Source organism: Dermochelys coriacea, chromosome 9 (assembly GCF_009764565.3).
Source record: "Dermochelys coriacea isolate rDerCor1 chromosome 9, rDerCor1.pri.v4, whole genome shotgun sequence".
NCBI lineage: Eukaryota > Metazoa > Chordata > Testudines > Dermochelyidae > Dermochelys > Dermochelys coriacea.
In genome coordinates this window covers 24,628,247-24,649,014 of record NC_050076.1, presented here as the reverse complement: position 1 = coordinate 24,649,014, position 20,768 = coordinate 24,628,247, and the positions used below count along the sequence as shown (strand labels likewise).

General features: G+C 42.3%; 1 protein-coding gene across 1 annotated transcript in view; it reads left to right on the top strand.

Moving 5' to 3' along the window:
• The window catches only part of LEKR1 (leucine, glutamate and lysine rich 1), a 145,386-nt gene that overhangs the window by 12,359 nt on the left and 112,259 nt on the right, over positions 1-20,768 (top strand). The window contains exon 3 of the mRNA XM_038415169.2: positions 1,019-1,233. Within this exon, the coding sequence (XP_038271097.1) occupies positions 1,019-1,233 (215 nt within the window). The remainder of the gene's footprint in view (positions 1-1,018; positions 1,234-20,768) is intronic.

Sequence of the window (20,768 nt, the reverse complement as noted above, 5' to 3'; positions counted from 1 at the left end):
AGACAACACCATTGTGGGGGGGAAATAGCAGAATTCTATTCTGGTTTACGTAGCATCAACATAATTGTAAAATATGTATGTTCCAGTTGCAGAAACTCTACTGTCCCTGATGAATGAGCTGGAAAGAATAAGCTGAGTTTGCAGAGCTATTGTTGGAAAAAAACATAATTGTACTGGAATTGATCTGGAAGTCTTGGAGAGACTAGAATGGAAAGCCCAGGGATAACTGACTAACTGAATATCTTGTATGTCTGAAAGCCTCATCACATTTCCCTGTGTGTTAGCTTTTCACCAAGCTTTGCTGAAAGTCTTGCAGTGTCTTGCCAGTTAACTCTGCCACTCAGTTTAAGAAAACGTGGTTCAATCAATTGTCTATTTTGTGCTGAATAATTTCTCTTTTGATGATGAATAACTTCACACCTGCCAAATCATATAGAGTTTCCATATGACACACATGCCATGTAAGCAGACCTAATGATGATCACTATTTTACTCATGGTTTTTGTGAACTCTGAATGTGCTTTTGTAAGACTTGCTGGATTGTATCACTTCATTCACTTCCAGCTGTTCTTCTGGTCTATTTAAGAGAAGATGAGTTGGCCGGAAACAGCACAGAGCAACACTTTTTGGCTCAGACAATCTGAAAGTCCTACTAAGAGTTAGCTTTCTAAAATACAAACTGGGGTGTTCTTCTTTATTTTGAACTGTTTCCCCAGAAAATATACTTCAGAGAGTCCATCTTCTCTTTTGGGGACACCTGGGTATGTATGGTACATTAACAAGTCCAGGCACCTTGTAAGGATTCCAATAGGCAGAACTACTGGGTTATAGTTCGATTTAATTTTGCTAATGTAGCAAATATTTTAGTTATTATACGGTAAATCAATAAATAGACTTCTGATCATCAATAATCCTTGTGGTAATCATTTAAATTTAGTCCTGTTTTAGATTTGTTCAATTCACTAATTAGTTTCAATACATTTCTTTAAAGCATTTTGATGACTAGTTCTTTTTCTAGATGTCCCGGGATGAGACGGTGTGTAAATATTGTGGAGTCAGCTATTTGATCCTTCATGAGTTTAAGCTGATGGAAGACAAAGTAAAAGCAATGGAAAAGGAGATGAAGTTATATGAAGGAAGTGTAGAGCGGGAAAAAAGACTTCAAGCACAACTACAGTGTCTTAGTCAAGACTTTGAACAGTGCACAGCTGAGAGTGAATCAAAAACAGAAAGGTTGGAACATGATATTTATCCTTATATTTTTTCATATTAACACTCTCATCAATGTAGTTGAAAGGATGGTTTCAGAATGGCTTTCCTTTCAGAATCAACCTGAATCAAGTGTAGTTCATACCTGAATACATTTTAGTATTTTAATTTAAATCATAGTTTGAAGCATTCCTTAGAAGCAAATATTTACTACCTGAATAGTTTAGAGCCAGTCAATAAATTTAAGTGAAAGAAAGGTCAGATTATTTCAGAGAAAGCCATTGACAAAGATGGAAAATATCTTTATTACTGGAGTCATAATTTATCTAAAATCGTTCAAATAAAAATTTAGACTATTATGGCTGACAGAATAAGGATTTTACATTTCTGAAATGTGTACTTTCTGCCTTACAATAGGTACAATAATCTGCTAAAGAAAAAACAGAAACCTTGCACTGAAAAGCTTACAATTCAGTTTCCAAAAAGAATTATTTAGAGCACTGAAACTGATGTGAAATTGGTTAGTACTGTATGTGTGTAGTTTTGAAATGGCTTCTAAGTTCTTATTTCTAAGTCCTACGTGGGAACCCATCTTGCAAACATTTACTGCCATGCAAAATGCAAGTTATGTTGCGGTAGTCCCATTAACGTAGTGGGAGTTTTGCCTTCATAGGAACTTCAGTAGATTGGCAGTACCAAATGCATAAATATTTCTTTTACTGTATTTTATCTGTTGGTTGATTTTGCTTAGTGCCTACATTCATCATCACACAGTAATAAAACTGGAGAACCAAATTAACAAGTTCATTCAGTCAGACATTTATTCTCAAAAAGGAAAAAAAAGTCTTTTTACATTAAAGGGCATAATCAACTTGAATTCTAGGCAATTTTAAAACATTAGTTACAGGTAGTTTCAGGTACACCAACTGAGTCCTTTTCCCCCAGTTTTTATGGTTCTTCTGTCACTTTTTTTTTTAAAGAGGTTTTTCTCTTCCTTGTGACTATGTGAAAACCTAACAAGCAACAGGAGAAGCAGGGAAATTGGACTATACATCTAGTTCTGCAACATATGTTGTTTTCACTGTTTTAAATATCTGTCAGCACTGTACCACTCTCCAGTATTAAACTGATATGAAATGGCTTTAAACTGATTGTCTTGGGTACAGTGATCAAGAGCTGTAAATGTTTCCTTTCTCAATTAATACAAATAGGTGAGTCTGCATTTTCTTCTACCTATTTATCAGCAAGTATTACTTTAAAGCTTAAACCAGAAGCACTAGTTATGAAATTCTGTTCTTTTCTTGGGCCCACAGTGTAGCTTTTGTTGTTGCATCTGCAAACTGATTATTTAATATTGCACCATATATGTCAGCTTAGTTTTTGGAAGACAGGAGAAAACTGAACGTGGAAATTGTGGTTTTTAAAAAAGCCTTTTCCTACTTCTGTTCCTGCCTTCATCCTTCTTATCCTTTCTCCCACTATTTGTTTGTCCTTTTTTCTACCTTTCACACACACTAACCATAAATATTTTTTCAGATCTAAGTTCCTAATTATGCACCTTATAGTAGTCCATCTTGGATATTTGTTGGTGATGATATAAAGAACTTGGTTTGGTATGGAACTTGTTTGTTATAGTCATTATAAACAAGTTTCCACAATATGTTGATTTCTTTTTATTTGATACTGTAGGGTTGTTGGAGATGTACTATATTTCACCTTCTATTGCGGATATGCCATTACATGTTTTTTGGTGATCCATCATGACACTAGTAGATTTCTTACCAAAATAATAGTGTACCTCCATTACCATCTTTTGTAAAAGAAATTCAGTATTTTTTGGCTTCTCCGAGCCCAAAAAGTTTTGAGGAGCAGGTTTCCATTATTTTCTCTCATTTTTCTGCTTCTCTTCCTAACCAGACTTCACTCTATATTCTGTACCGCTTCTTGTGCCCTCATTTTCTGTGCTCTTATTTTGAACCAGTATGTATTTTCTACTTGTAGGTTTATAATATGATTCTAATCTAAACAGTATCATTTTGTTTGTTTAATTAGCAATAATGTGGTGTTTGTGAAAGGTTAGTATGTGTTGCTGATTTCACTAGACACTGAAGTCCTCTGACCACGTAATAGTATGGAATGAGCAGCAGCACTGAAAGCTTCCCTGCAATGCCTTACCACTCTACATTGAGACTGTTCTGGAGAGACCATCTTTAGGAGTGAGAGAGTGGTTGTAAGTCTTTGTCCAGCCACTCATCAGCCTAATTCTAAAGACTGTAGTTGTGGTGTTAGCTTTTGTGAAATGGACTGAAACTGCTAACTCATTACACATTGAGCATTAACAAGCCCTATGATAATAATAACTTTCAGTTAGAATTCACCTGGAATGTCTTGAAAACACTAGAGAAGAAACACTGAATTGCACTAGTGGCCTACAGGGAAAGCACCCTGTCATCCTTTAACAGTCACGCAAGGAGAGTAATAATTTAACATGACTGTAACATTTGAAATTGAGTTAGAGAACATCTTCAGCAGTCATTGCCAATAAATCTTTACTCCTATAATATGTATGGCCACTCAGAGTTACATAATACACAGTCTGTAGCCCATTCTGCTTATTGCAGTGTTTTTGATTTTTTTTTTCCATTCTGGGCTCTGAGCCTGGAATAAAGAAGAAATAGATTCTCCGTTTTCTTTGGTTCAAAAACCTTTTTTAGAAGAGTGCATTTGTTTCTAATTGTTTTTACAGCCCTGGGCATCAGTTACACAGTGAATAACGGTAACATTCAGTGTATTAGCAGATGATGTAGCAGCACATTCTTCTTGCTTAGAGCTGTTTGCTAGAGGTGAACTACATTTTCCATTTATCAGTATTTTTGTAGCAAAGCTCGAACAGTTAATGAAAATTTCACCAATGCATTTTTCCCCCTGGAGACCTGGCCCATACTATAGGCTTGATTCAAACCCCACTGGAGTCAAAGGTTATGTCTACACTTGAAGCTGGGGGCAGACAGGCCATTCATCTGGTTTTAAGCTGGATAGTCCTCTTTTTCTATGATTTGTCCCAACTCCAGTTCAAAACCAGATGTGGTTTTGTCCAGTTTCACCGATGCCATTTTGAAAAGCACGCTGCTCCACACCTGCAGGCATGGCTTTCATGCATCTTCACACCAGCAGGGGGTGGGGTGCTTTCAAAATGGCTTTCTCCATGCGGCATGACCTTGCACGCACTGTGTGCGAGGTCGCACTGTGTGTGCAAGGTCACGCTGGTGGGGGTAGGCCCATTCCTTTCCCAGAAGTACTGAAATGTCCAGTATTTTGAGGATGGGGCAGTGGCCATCCTAGCTGGGGGTGTGCTTCTCAGCTCAAGTAGACATACTTATGCTAGCTCTGATTGAGCTAGCGTGCTAAAAATAATAGTGTAGCTGCAGTAGCACGGGGAGCAACAAGCAGTGGCCTGAGTCTGGGAGGCCCTGTACTTAGGGCAGCTAGCCTATGCTGCTGCTCACTGCTACCGTGGCTACACTACTATTTTTAGGATTCTAGTTCCAAGTGTAGTAGTAGCAAAAGGAAGTTTTCCCATTGACTTAATGGGATTTTGATCCAGCTGTATTTGAATAATAAAAATAAATAAGCTATTGTGCCTCATTATGTACCTTTTCTAAGTATCCCGGCTCATTGCTGCTGACGTATTAAGTTGTTACATTTACTGACCACTCAGTGCATTGCCCTGGTCCTGGTTTTCGCATGGGTGAGATGGGGCTGGCTAGAGGGTGAGATTTCATCAGTGGCCAAAAATGCCTTTTTTAATTTGTGATTGGCCAAGAGACTGGATGTGTTTCTCTCAGATACAGACCCCATTCCTTTTTTTGCTTTTAGGTTAGACTACTGTGAGTAGCTCTACTTGTTGGTAACGCAGAGTGGCTAGGTGGCGCCCCCTCCCTGCACACTGTGGGGGCTGGCTTGGGTCTCGCCACGCACCCTCCCAAATGTTCCTCCATGCCCCTCTAGGGAGGGGTGTCCCACAGTTTGGGGACCATTCCCATAGAGAGAGAGTCATATAAGTACCTAGATAAGGGGTGGGCAATAATTTTTGCAGGAGGGCCACTCCATGAATTTTGGTAAGTCATCACAGGCTGTACATTTCTACTATATTAATGGAGGGTGCAGAGCCTGGGAGGGAGTTTGGTTGCAGGATGGGGTTCTGACCTGGGGCAGGGGGTTAGGGTGTGGGAGCAGGTGCAAGGTGAAGGCTCTGGCCGGGAGGTGCTTACCACAGGAGGCTCCTGGCCGGTGGCGCAGCAGGGCTCAGGCAATGGATGGCTCACTCTGGAACAGTTATTCCATACTGATACTGGTCCATTGTGGTTACATGTCTATCTTCAATAGGGAGTATTGCTGGCATATGTATTCCTTTCTGCTTTCATCAAGAGTTACTCTATAGGAGCAGTGATAAAAATATTCCTTTGAAATCACTATACGACTTTTAGTAAATACCATAAGATAGTGGCCTGAGGAAACAAATAATGAAAGATACAATCATTAAAAACTAGGCATAAAAATCACGACATAGGAGAGGGTGGGATTTGTAAATTAAATCTAATGGAGAACTCTTCTTGTGTGTGAATGAGCTGTATATCTTCATATTTGCATAATGATTTAGAGTTCAGTGGTCTGTTATATTGAAGCATGGCATGTTCTGTATTATGCTGACATGGTGGGATATAACTAGAGACACTGAACAATCTTCTTTTTCAGAAATTATGATATGGTAGATGGTCTTTCATTCTGATTAAATGGAATTTGCAGTTAGCAGAATATTCCTTTTTAATGATAATACTGCTGTCTAGTGAGCTGCAGAATTATAATGAGCTTATCAGATTACCGAACAGTCCAATGGAGATGGGAAGAGGCACTATGTCTAATGTGAAAGGACCTAAGCCTGCTGTTTACCCAGTGGCAAGGGCAGCCATGAGAAGTCCAGTATAGCAGCTCAGCATGGATGGAATAAGTTTAACAGGAGGTGTGGGAAGTATTTCTTATATTTCTTATTTGTATGATCACTAAAGGGAGACTTAGAGCTGCTATTAGAGAAGCAAACAGACAAAACTAGCCCAAGACTGAGATTAAATACAAAGGCCTATCATCAGTAAATCGTCAGAGCCCTAATTAAACAGAATTATCAACAGAATTGTCATACTGATTAAGTAGCAGTCTTTACTGTTAAATAAGTATAACTAGGTTTGTCAGTTGGTTCTCTGAGAGAAAAGGAGTACTTGTGGCACCTTAGAGACTAACAAATTTATTTGAGCATAAGCTCTTGTGAGAGCTGTAGCTCACGAAAGCTTATGCTCAAATAAATTTGTTAGTCTCTAAGGTGCCACAAGTACTCCTTTTCTTTTTTGCGAAGACAGACTAACACAGCTGCTACTCTGAAACCTGTTCTCTGAGAGATACATTCTGGGTACCCACCAACCTGTGTGTAACGTGTGTATTTTGGTATCTGCAGTTTTCTGTACTAATTCTGGTTTCAGAGTAGCAGCCGTGTTAGTCTGTATTCTCAAAAAGAAAAGGAGTACTTGTGGCACCTTAGAGACTAACAAATTTATTAGAGCATAAGCTTTCGTGAGCTACAGCTCACTTCATCGGATGCATTTGGTGGAAAAAACAGAGTAGAGATTTATATACACACACACAGAGAACATGAAACAATGGGTTTATCATACACACTGTAAGGAGAGTGATCACTTAAGATAAGCCATCACCAACAGCAGGGGGGGGAAGGAGGAAAACCTTTCATGGTGACAAGCAGGTAGGCTAATTCCAGCAGTTAACAAGAATATCAGAGGAACAGTGGGGGGTGGGGTGGGAGGGAGAAATACCATGGGGAAATAGTTTTACTTTGTGTAATGACTCATCCATTCCCAGTCTCTATTCAAGCCTAAGTTAATTGTATCCAGTTTGCAAATTAATTCCAATTCAGCAGTCTCTCGTTGGAGTCTGTTTTTGAAGCTTTTTTGTTGAAGTATAGCCACTCTTAGGTCTGTGATCGAGTGACCAGAGAGATTGAAGTGTTCTCCAACTGGTTTTTGAATGTTATAATTCTTGACGTCTGATTTGTGTCCATTCATTCTTTTACGTAGAGACTGTCCAGTTTGGCCAATGTACATGGCAGAGGGGCATTGCTGGCACATGATGGCATATATCACATTGGTAGATGCGCAGGTGAAGGAGCCTCTGATAGTGTGGCTGATGTGATTAGGCCCTATGATGGTATCCCCTGAATAGATATGTGGACAGAGTTGGCAACGGGCTTTGTTGCAAGGATAGGTTCCTGGGTTAGTGGTTCTGTTGTGTGGTGTGTGGTTGCTGGTGAGTATTTGCTTCAGATTGGGGGGCTGTCTGTAAGCAAGGACTGGTCTATCTCCCAAGATCTGAGAGAGCGATGGCTCGTCCTTCAGGATAGGTTGTAGATCCTTGATGATGCGTTGGAGGGGTTTTAGTTGGGGGCTGAAGGTGATGGCTAGTGGCGTTCTGTTGTTTTCTTTGTTGGGCCTGTCCTGTAGTAGGTGACTTCTGGGTACTCTTCTGGCTCTGTCAATCTGTTTCTTCACTTCAGCAGGTGGGTACTGTAGTTGTAGGAATGCATGATAGAGATCTTGTAGGTGTTTGTCTCTGTCTGAGGGGTTGGAGCAAATGCGGTTATATCGTAGCGCTTGGCTGTAGACAATGGATCGAGTGGTATGATCTGGATGAAAGCTAGAGGCATGTAGGTAGGAATAGCGGTCAGTAGGTTTCCGATATAGGGTGGTGTTTATGTGACCATCGCTTATTAGCACCGTAGTGTCCAGGAAGTGGATCTCTTGTGTGGACTGGTCCAGGCTGAGGTTGATGGTGGGATGGAAATTGTTGAAATCATGGTGGAATTCCTCAAGAGCTTCTTTTCCATGGGTCCAGATGATGAAGATGTCATCAATGTAGCGCAAGTAGAGTAGGGGCATTAGGGAACGAGAGCTGAGGAAGCGTTGTTCTAAGTCAGCCATAAAAATGTTGGCATACTGTGGGGCCATGCGGGTACCCATCGCAGTGCCGCTGATTTGAAGGTATACATTGTCACCAAATGTGAAATAGTTATGGGTCAGGACAAAGTCACAAAGTTCTGCCACCAGGTTAGCCGTGACAGTATCGGGGATACTGTTCCTGACGGCTTGTAGTCCATCTTTGTGTGGAATATTGGTGTAGAGGGCTTCTACATCCATAGTGGCTAGGATGGTGTTTTTAGGAAGATCACCAATGGACTGTAGTTTCCTCAGGAAATCGGTGGTGTCTCGAAGATAGCTGGGAGTGCTGGTAACGAAGGGCCTGAGGAGGGAGTCTACATAGCCAGACAATCCTGCTGTCAGGGTGCCAATGCCTGAGATGATGGGGCGTCCAGGATTTCCAGGTTTATGGATCTTGGGTAGCAGATAGAATACCCCAGGTCCTGGCTCCAGGGGTGTGTCTGTGCGGATTTGTTCTTGTGCTTTTTCAGGGAGTTTTTTGAGCAAATGCTGTAGTTTCTTTTGGTAACTCTCACTGGGATCAGAGGGTAATGGCTTGTAGAAAGTGGTGTTGGAGAGCTGCCTAGTAGCCTCTTGTTCATACTCTGACCTATTCATGATGACGACAGCACCTCCTTTGTCAGCCTTTTTGATTATGATGTCAGAGTTGTTTCTGAGGCTGTGGATGGCACTGTGTTCTGCATGGCTGAGGTTATGGGGTAAGCGATGCTGCTTTTCCACAATTTCAGCTCGTGCACGTCGGCGGAAGCAGTCTATGTAGAAATCCAGGCTGCTGTTTCGACCTTCAGGAGGAGTCCACCTAGAATCCTTCTTTTTGTAGTGTTGGCAGGAAGGTCTCTGTGGGTTAATATGTTGGTCAGAGGTGTGTTGGAAATATTCCTTGAGTCTGAGACGTCGAAAATAGGATTCTAGGTCACCACAGAACTGTATCATGTTCGTGGGGGTGGAGGGGCAAAAGGAGAGGCCCCGAGATAGGACAGATTCTTCCGCTGGGCTAAGAGTATAGTTGGATAGATTAACAATATTGCTGGGTGGGTTACGGGAACCATTGTTGTGGCCCCTTGTGGCATATAGTAGTTTAGATAGCTTAGTGTCCTTTTTCTTTTGTAGAGAATCAAAGTGTGTTTTGTAAATGGCTTGTCTAGTTTTCCACCATGATTTCAACAATTTCCATCCCACCATCAACCTCAGCCTGGACCAGTCCACACAAGAGATCCACTTCCTGGACACTACGGTGCTAATAAGCGATGGTCACATAAACACCACCCTATATCGGAAACCTACTGACCGCTATTCCTACCTACATGCCTCTAGCTTTCATCCAGATCATACCACTCGATCCATTGTCTACAGCCAAGCGCTACGATATAACCGCATTTGCTCCAACCCCTCAGACAGAGACAAACACCTACAAGATCTCTATCATGCATTCCTACAACTACAGTACCCACCTGCTGAAGTGAAGAAACAGATTGACAGAGCCAGAAGAGTACCCAGAAGTCACCTACTACAGGACAGGCCCAACAAAGAAAACAACAGAACGCCACTAGCCATCACCTTCAGCCCCCAACTAAAACCCCTCCAACGCATCATCAAGGATCTACAACCTATCCTGAAGGACGAGCCATCGCTCTCTCAGATCTTGGGAGATAGACCAGTCCTTGCTTACAGACAGCCCCCCAATCTGAAGCAAATACTCACCAGCAACCACACACCACACAACAGAACCACTAACCCAGGAACCTATCCTTGCAACAAAGCCCGTTGCCAACTCTGTCCACATATCTATTCAGGGGATACCATCATAGGGCCTAATCACATCAGCCACACTATCAGAGGCTCCTTCACCTGCGCATCTACCAATGTGATATATGCCATCATGTGCCAGCAATGCCCCTCTGCCATGTACATTGGCCAAACTGGACAGTCTCTACGTAAAAGAATGAATGGACACAAATCAGACGTCAAGAATTATAACATTCAAAAACCAGTTGGAGAACACTTCAATCTCTCTGGTCACTCGATCACAGACCTAAGAGTGGCTATACTTCAACAAAAAAGCTTCAAAAACAGACTCCAACGAGAGACTGCTGAATTGGAATTAATTTGCAAACTGGATACAATTAACTTAGGCTTGAATAGAGACTGGGAATGGATGAGTCATTACACAAAGTAAAACTATTTCCCCATGGTATTTCTCCCTCCCACCCCACCCCCCACTGTTCCTCTGATATTCTTGTTAACTGCTGGAATTAGCCTACCTGCTTGTCACCATGAAAGGTTTTCCTCCTTCCCCCCCCTGCTGTTGGTGATGGCTTATCTTAAGTGATCACTCTCCTTACAGTGTGTATGATAAACCCATTGTTTCATGTTCTCTGTGTGTGTGTATATAAATCTCTACTCTGTTTTTTCCACCAAATGCATCCGATGAAGTGAGCTGTAGCTCACGAAAGCTTATGCTCTAATAAATTTGTTAGTCTCTAAGGTGCCACAAGTACTCCTTTTCTTTTTGAGAATACAGACTAACACGGCTGCTACTCTGAAACCTGTGATTATGCAAGGCACTGAATTTAGCCGTATAGAGTGGAAATCTGTCAACTTCATGAAAAAACTCGCACAGATACAGACAGACATCATCTTCCTCTCCAAATGCAAACAGATGGACATCATACCGAAAGGACTGAAGGTAAAAAATCCATTACAATCTACATACCACACAGACTATGCTGACAGCTTGTGCCACACACTCTCAAGGAAACTGCGGAACCACCTGATCAACATCCTCTACAGCAAACAGGGAAAGATTAAGAATGAGCTCTCAAAACTGGATACTCTCATAAAGAACCAACCTTCCACACAAACTTCCTCGTGGCTGGACTTTACAAAAACTAGACAAGCCATTTACAAAACACACTTTGATTCTCTACAAAAGAAAAAGGACACTAAGCTATCTAAACTACTATATGCCACAAGGGGCCACAACAATGGTTCCCGTAACCCACCCAGCAATATTGTTAATCTATCCAACTATACTCTTAGCCCAGCGGAAGAATCTGTCCTATCTCGGGGCCTCTCCTTTTGCCCCTCCACCCCCACGAACATGATACAGTTCTGTGGTGACCTAGAATCCTATTTTCGACGTCTCAGACTCAAGGAATATTTCCAACACACCTCTGACCAACATATTAACCCACAGAGACCTTCCTGCCAACACTACAAAAAGAAGGATTCTAGGTGGACTCCTCCTGAAGGTCGAAACAGCAGCCTGGATTTCTACATAGACTGCTTCCGCCGACGTGCACGAGCTGAAATTGTGGAAAAGCAGCATCGCTTACCCCATAACCTCAGCCATGCAGAACACAGTGCCATCCACAGCCTCAGAAACAACTCTGACATCATAATCAAAAAGGCTGACAAAGGAGGTGCTGTCGTCATCATGAATAGGTCAGAGTATGAACAAGAGGCTACTAGGCAGCTCTCCAACACCACTTTCTACAAGCCATTACCCTCTGATCCCAGTGAGAGTTACCAAAAGAAACTACAGCATTTGCTCAAAAAACTCCCTGAAAAAGCACAAGAACAAATCCGCACAGACACACCCCTGGAGCCAGGACCTGGGGTATTCTATCTGCTACCCAAGATCCATAAACCTGGAAATCCTGGACGCCCCATCATCTCAGGCATTGGCACCCTGACAGCAGGATTGTCTGGCTATGTAGACTCCCTCCTCAGGCCCTTCGTTACCAGCACTCCCAGCTATCTTCGAGACACCACCGATTTCCTGAGGAAACTACAGTCCATTGGTGATCTTCCTAAAAACACCATCCTAGCCACTATGGATGTAGAAGCCCTCTACACCAATATTCCACACAAAGATGGACTACAAGCCGTCAGGAACAGTATCCCCGATACTGTCACGGCTAACCTGGTGGCAGAACTTTGTGACTTTGTCCTGACCCATAACTATTTCACATTTGGTGACAATGTATACCTTCAAATCAGCGGCACTGCGATGGGTACCCGCATGGCCCCACAGTATGCCAACATTTTTATGGCTGACTTAGAACAACGCTTCCTCAGCTCTCGTTCCCTAATGCCCCTACTCTACTTGCGCTACATTGATGACATCTTCATCATCTGGACCCATGGAAAAGAAGCTCTTGAGGAATTCCACCATGATTTCAACAATTTCCATCCCACCATCAACCTCAGCCTGGACCAGTCCACACAAGAGATCCACTTCCTGGACACTACGGTGCTAATAAGCGATGGTCACATAAACACCACCCTATATCGGAAACCTACTGACCGCTATTCCTACCTACATGCCTCTAGCTTTCATCCAGATCATACCACTCGATCCATTGTCTACAGCCAAGCGCTACGATATAACCGCATTTGCTCCAACCCCTCAGACAGAGACAAACACCTACAAGATCTCTATCATGCATTCCTACAACTACAGTACCCACCTGCTGAAGTGAAGAAACAGATTGACAGAGCCAGAAGAGTACCCAGAAGTCACCTACTACAGGACAGGCCCAACAAAGAAAACAACAGAACGCCACTAGCCATCACCTTCAGCCCCCAACTAAAACCCCTCCAACGCATCATCAAGGATCTACAACCTATCCTGAAGGACGAGCCATCGCTCTCTCAGATCTTGGGAGATAGACCAGTCCTTGCTTACAGACAGCCCCCCAATCTGAAGCAAATACTCACCAGCAACCACACACCACACAACAGAACCACTAACCCAGGAACCTATCCTTGCAACAAAGCCCGTTGCCAACTCTGTCCACATATCTATTCAGGGGATACCATCATAGGGCCTAATCACATCAGCCACACTATCAGAGGCTCCTTCACCTGCGCATCTACCAATGTGATATATGCCATCATGTGCCAGCAATGCCCCTCTGCCATGTACATTGGCCAAACTGGACAGTCTCTACGTAAAAGAATGAATGGACACAAATCAGACGTCAAGAATTATAACATTCAAAAACCAGTTGGAGAACACTTCAATCTCTCTGGTCACTCGATCACAGACCTAAGAGTGGCTATACTTCAACAAAAAAGCTTCAAAAACAGACTCCAACGAGAGACTGCTGAATTGGAATTAATTTGCAAACTGGATACAATTAACTTAGGCTTGAATAGAGACTGGGAATGGATGAGTCATTACACAAAGTAAAACTATTTCCCCATGGTATTTCTCCCTCCCACCCCACCCCCCACTGTTCCTCTGATATTCTTGTTAACTGCTGGAATTAGCCTACCTGCTTGTCACCATGAAAGGTTTTCCTCCTTCCCCCCCCTGCTGTTGGTGATGGCTTATCTTAAGTGATCACTCTCCTTACAGTGTGTATGATAAACCCATTGTTTCATGTTCTCTGTGTGTGTGTATATAAATCTCTACTCTGTTTTTTCCACCAAATGCATCCGATGAAGTGAGCTGTAGCTCACGAAAGCTTATGCTCTAATAAATTTGTTAGTCTCTAAGGTGCCACAAGTACTCCTTTTCTTTTTGTACTAATTCTGTTTGTTAAAAATTCGGTACAAGGCAATTCTTTGTGCTGCATTAGTTTATGTACGTTTAAACTGCACAGTGTGATTTAGTGACCTAACATGCCACGTCATGTTGTTTTACCAAGCTAATAAGTATCCTTTTAACCTAAAAGTCGTGGATATTTTTCCAGTACTTGTAGTTTGGTGTGAATGGCAGATATTCTGCTATTGCCAAGTTCCAGAAGTAACGTAATATAACATGTCCCATGCAATAAATCATATCGTGATACATCATAACTGATGTAATGTAACAGGATGCAGTGTACCTATAATAAATGAGAAATAAAGAATCAGAAAAGTAGTGAATAACAAGAGCAAACATGTATTATAGCAGTTGTTTGAATATTTGTCTCTGGTGATATGCAGTTACTTTGGTCAACAATTGCCTACTATCAGCATGTCTGACTACATTTTTAAACAATGTTTAACGTCTTATGTTTGTCTCATTATTTATTCCTCTGTATGTCTTCTGTGTTCTGAATTGTTCTTACTTTAGATACATAGAGTACTTCTTCCTCTTATAATGTCTTCTTGGTATATCTGAACCGGAAAAATCTCTGTTTACGGCTGAAGTTTTAATCCTGACTAACACTGGGAAGACATTTGTGTGAATTGACCTAAAGCTGAAGGATCTAGCACTGTGCATAAGTTATTTGTAACATTTCATCTGATATGAGTGTATCAGGAATGAATTTTGTGAGTAACTTATTCTATACACATTATGGATGTGTCATAAATAGGAAACTCTCTGGCTACATGGACATGTGATTTTACACGTCGTATCTTACTAAGATGCTGATGGAAGATTCAGCACTCAGGAATGTCTTGCAAATTTGCATTTTGTTTACTTAGCTGCATGCCACAAAATGATGTAGTCCTTATTGTTTTCTTTTTGGAATCCATTTTCTTGATGACCATAATCATGGCTTAAGAGAGAGTCCATTACAGTGTTTCATGATGCAGGCATGGCCTTATTATATCTATGATATTTTTGTCATGTATGTTATCTGCCATGATCCTCATGGAATATAATTAGGTTATCTAGACACCTCTGGCTGGCAAAACATAATAGTGCATCATATGATACTATAACTAGTTTTTGACTTGGACAAACTTTATATGGAGCTGAGATAATGAGGTGTTTATGGGGATGATGGCATACATGGAAAGTACATTCTGTGGCCTAAAAGTAGTGGCCCTGTCTAGCCAGATCTGAAGGGGCAACAGCATGTCGGGGGGAAAAGCTGTCCCATAGAAAATGAAAAGCAAACAAAAAAGGTCAGGATACAATAAATCCTGCTGCTCTTGTAAAATGCAGCGCTAGTCTGAAATTTTTCACTTGCATGCTGTTCTGAAGGGTAGGATTTTGGACCTTAGAGTATTGCATATGTTTATACTTATCTAGTATTTGGAAAAACTTGTAGTTGAAATTAAATTAAATTCCCCCATAGGAAACAATCATGAAAACAACTTTGCTTGATAAATTTGGCAATGTTTTCTTATTTTGTAGATCGGGGTCTAAAATTTGCGGCCCGCGGGCCACCTGCGGCCTGTGAACCCCTCCAATGTGGCCCGTGGGGCTCCAGCAGTTTTGGGGCTGGGTATCTCCCTTGGTCCCACCTCCCGTGCCAGGCGATTTACAATGGCCTGGGGCCCCGGCAGTGCAGCAGAGCTGAGCAGCGTCTGCCTGCTTGCTCCATGTGTCTGCTGGCCCCTCCCTGCAGCCCCGGGGTGGGACGGGGCTGTGCCTCCACGTGCTGCCCCCACCCTGAGCACCCCGCGGCCAATGGGAAGCTGCGGGGTTGGTGCCTGGGGGTAGCAGTGTGCAGAGGCTCCCTGCCCCACCTTGGAGCCCCAGGTAAGCGCTGCACCCTCCGACCCCCCTCCCAGAGCCTGTACCCCCACTTCTTCCAACACACCCCCTCCTGCCCCCAAACTCCCTCCCAGAGCCTGCACCCCAACCCCCTCCTCCTGCACTGCCACCCCCTGCTCCAGCCCAGAGCCTGCACCCAGCACCAAACTCCATCCCAGAGCCTGTAACTCAGATCCCCTCCCCCACCCAAACTCCTTCCCAGACCCAACCTCTCACCCCTCCTTCCCCAAAACTCACTCCCAGAGCCTTCACCCCAATCCCCTACTCCAGACTTCCCCAACCCAAACTCCCTCCCTGAGCCTTAGGCAAGTAGAGTTGTTTGGGGGGTGGGTTCTGGATGGCATGAATGACATTACTGGCCCGCTGGGAGGATTTGAGGACTGACAGTGGCCCTAAGATAAATTGAGTTTGAGACCCCTGTTGTAGATGTTGTGCTGCATATCAGCATTCTGTGCTTGTTTACGTTCAATAAGGTAAAATTTTGCTTGTTTTGAAATTAGAACCTTAAGCCTCTATACTTTTCTATTCAGTTTTACAAATAATTTTTGGTTGTATTAAATTATTTCTGTTGTATCCCTTTTTATGTTAGCATATTTTAAATGAGAAAAAGTAAGACCAAGAAAAACATGCTTGCTGTTGGCAGCAGGTGTTTGAGATCTTATACTGGTCCTTTTCGCAGAAGGTATAAAGAGTTTATGAAGCAGATTCACCATACTGGGCCCTGAGGATCCTGCATACATCTGTTGTCCCACTAGACTTTTACTTGGCCTCTATAATTTCTCAATCTCCTCTAGTGTCTCTCATAGAAATGAGGTCACCATTTGGTCCTTAATCTTTACAAAATCACGAACTATGCCAAATCATAGCAATTTGGGTATTATATTCTTCATCTTTATATCAACCTGTGGGATTACTAGCCAAGAGGTTTGTCCTACTTAATGCCAGTGCTTGAATTGTAACCTGAGTGTGGTGTTTTGGAGTGGGATGGTTGAAGTTTTCCAGAAGTTCAAGACCAACAGCAGTTTGAAGGCTAAAAGTAAAAGGACAGGTTTCACACTTAGTGTATCTCTCCCTGAGTTTAATGGAAGCAGCTCACAATTCTTTTGGGGAAGACTCTGACTTCTCCTCTGTGGCTGTGGAGAGCCTTCCTGCAGCAGGATTTAAGATACAGCAAGATAAGGTCTTTTTACTTCTGAATGAGAGTGTCCACCCAGGCGTTTAGTGTGCTTTCATTTATCCAAATTAAAGTCACACCTTTTAGTTGATTATCTTAACTTTCCTGAGTGTCCCTATGTAGACAAGCCCTATTAGAGTTTGTCAGAGAATATATCCTGACTACATGCCAGTTCTCTTTAAAAAGAAAGAAAGCTTATAGAGAGCTTTAAAATACATTATATTGGTTGCTCCTGTAGCATATAATTGTCTGTGTTTGTGTTCTTTATTGCAAGGTAATTTATCTGCAGTTGGCTTGCTCTTGTTTGCTTCTGCTTCTTATCCCCCCAGTAGTCCTCTGTTTTAAATGTCCTATTTCAGCATTGAGAAAATGATGGAGTCAGAGGACTGTGCTGTTAAGTAGGAATAAGAGGCAGATGGACTCCTATTTCCTTGCCACCACAATTAAGAATAAAGAACCAGGCATGAGAAATATATTAAGAAAAGCAGAATTGTTTCTAAATGGAATGCCTTGTTGAAAAACATCAGCAGCTCTGTAAGAAGCAGAGTCATTGACTGAAGTTTAAAATATGCCTTAGAAAATATACTCAGCTGTTTCTGTCATGCCTTCGAGTCGTGTATGGGGAACATGAGAAGAGTTCCACATCTTTTACTAGCCTAGAGAGCCTCATTGATTGACAAAACACTATAATCACCACTGTAATATATTTGTTTGTATTGCATTGATGTGTATCACTTGGTACATAAAAAGGAATAATTTCATAAAGTAAAGAAGAGTTCTGCAATGTGATACAGATGTTTCATGTGGGTGTTGGAATTTAGGATGTAGGCTCTTCTTAAAGGCTCAATTGTAAAAGACAAATAGATATATTATTTTGCCAAGAGGTGGCACATGGATATAGAATTCAACGAGCACATGTGTTTTGCACAGATCAATTGCCAACAGAACGAAGCAGTATGGTGCCCCCTTTTCTTTGTAGAGGAAGTGAGCATGTGCTCAGTGCTATAATTTTTCAGGGCCTTTATTCATACAATTTTACTTCATTCTGAAAGCTGAGGCTAAGAGAAGAAGTGCACAATAGTAATATTATATTTGGAGAAAAGGTATATTTGTTTAGAAGAGGTATGGAATTAACTAAGAAATAGTATATTCAACTCTTTTTAATGAATCAGTAATATGTTCCAATTTAATAGTGCATATTATTTTAATTAATCAGATCATAGCTTTATTAAATACAGTAGTAGCATTGGGGTACTGTACCAGCCAGCAGAAAACCAGAAAGTGGTTTCATATAACAGGGGGTTTTTTTGTATGGGTTTTTTTAATATTTTAAAATAATAATCTGTGAATTCTGTTACAGGTGATGATACAGAGGGTCTCCGCTTGTCTCTGTTGTTGCTCTCTGAGAGAAATTCAGGCCTTGTGCTGGCCCTCTGCACAGGGCTAATGGATTTATGTGATGCCAAGTCCTTGTGTTAGTCCTCTGGGTTGAATTAGGGGCACTTTCATACTTATGAAAATCACAGACAAGAGTTAGATGGGTTTCAGGAAGGAGATAAATTAACACAATGCCCTGGATAGTACTAGGAAGATGATGCCCTCTCTCTTTGACTACTAGATTGACTCTTCAAGCTAGGAAAGGTTTGCTTAATTGACAAAATTAAACATTCAGTTCTAATGTTAGTAAATGAGCAGAACTGATTCATAGGTCCTGCCCTTCAAAACTGATAACCTCTAGTCCAGAGGTGGGCATCCAGCCTGTGGGACCGTCCTGCCCAGCCCTTAAACTCCCTGCTGGGGATGCTAGCCCCCGGCCCCTTCTCCACTATCCCTCTTCCCCCACTGCCACGCCACTGCGCAGGCAGTGCTCTGGGCAGCAGGGCTGCGCGCTCCTGCAGGTCAGTGTGGCAGCGTGTCTGGCTCCGGCCAGGCAGCACGGCTGCCAGACATGCTGCTCTGAGGGGCACAGTAAGGGGGCCGGGGCGAGAGGTTGCGGGGGGCAGTCAGGGAGCAGGCAGTGGTTGGATAGGTGTGGGAGTCCTGGGGGATCTGTCAGGGGGCGGTTGGATAGGGCGGAGGTTCGGGGCAAGGGGCAGTTAGGGGATGGGGAGTGGGGGGGGTTGGATAGGTGTGGGAGTCCCAGGGGGCCTGTTAGGGGGCGGGGCAGTCAGGGGACAGGGAGCAGGGTGGTTGGATGGGGCGGGGGGGGGGCCGGAAGGGGGCAGTCAGGGGACAAGAAGCAGGGAGGGTTGGATGGGTGGGGGGCTCTGAAGGGGGCAGTCATGGGGCAGGAAGTGAAGTGTGAGGGGTCGGATAGGGGGCGGGGGCCAGGCTGTTTGGGGAGGCACAGCCTTCCCTACCGGGCCCTCCATATAGTTTTGCAACCCCAATGTGGCCCTCAGGCCAAAAAGTTTGCCCACCCCTGCTCTAGTCTGTAAGGATTTATTCCTCTGTTCAAAAAAGGCTCTAAAGGGTCTAACTTACTTCTCTCCCAAGCTGATTTCCAGCAGTGTGTTTGTTCATCCAAAAGCAGATGTGTTTAGTAACTTTATCTGGGTCAGACAAAAGGCATTATTTAGAAGAGATGAAAAACAACTGTCAATGGAAAGTGGAAAGAGTCATGTTAATCTGCAGGAGAACAATTTTGCTTCCTTCCTTACTAAAAATATTAATTAAAAATAATATTTTAAACTCTTTTTCACAATTTTGACATCTGAGAATGGTCCCACATACTGCAGAAGATTAATGGGATGGAGAAATGGTTATTTACTCTCTAGGTGTTTGAGCAAGTAGTGCTCTTTGAATCTATTTAAAGTAATTTTGAGAGGATTGTATATTTTAGTATAAGGTAGAAGGGAATTTTTCCTACTTGAAAAATGTAACCTTAGAAAAGTGCATTCTGTCTATCTATAAAATTGATACATGATACCTATCACACTGTGGTGTTGTAAACCTTGCTTACTTAACGTATGTAAAGTGCTTTGAGACCCTTGGAAGAGGGTCAAGTGAAGTGCAAAGTATTATTCACATTCATGTTCAATTACTATAAATTGTGTGTTTTTTAATCTCAGTCTATGTCCTGTTTTACTGATTGGCTGAAGGGGGCTTGCACAAGCATCTAGTTGATTGCTTTTGGGCCCTGTTGAGGAAATTCTTAGCTATCATCAAAATGAAAAGTTTCTAGCCATCCTTTTTTTGCTAAGATAGCCTTAGAGAAGTAAATGAATTGTTCACTGCAGTTGGTATCAACAAGCAGCTAAGCATTTTCAGCAGGAAGCTGGAGTGGGGAGGACCTAAAAATTCCCTTGACACATACTTAAAAGTGAAGCGAGTCAATTAAGTTTAGGATTCAGAGTAGCAGCCGTGTTAGTCTGTATTCGCAAAAAGAAAAGGAGTAGTCTCTAAGGTGCCACAAGTACTCCTTTTCTTTTTAAGTTTAGGATGTATCCTCTCCCAAATTCTTAGACCAGCCTTGTGTATAGAGGTATGAAAATGATGAACAGGATTAGTTATACTGTGTGTATTGAAGGAAGCAGTTTTGAAGATCTAACTAGAAATGCTAAAGTCATCTCTCCTTGTTAAAACTTTCATCCAATTCTGAATTTGTCAAGATTAGGGAAAAAGGCATTTTTTTTAACCTGAGTTTTAACACCTTTAGCTTGATTTTAAATAGTGTCTGTATTAGTGGTAAGTATGGTTTTCAACTGAATTAAGCTAGCTCAGTTGAGCTAACTTAATTAGAAAAAAAGGCATTTTCCTAGTCTACACGAGGACTCTGAGGCTAGGATTGCTCACTCAGGCCATGCTTCAGGTACACATGTAACTGCTGTGACAGATGAGAACTCCCCTTGCACATCTGTAACCAGTACCATTCTGAACAAAT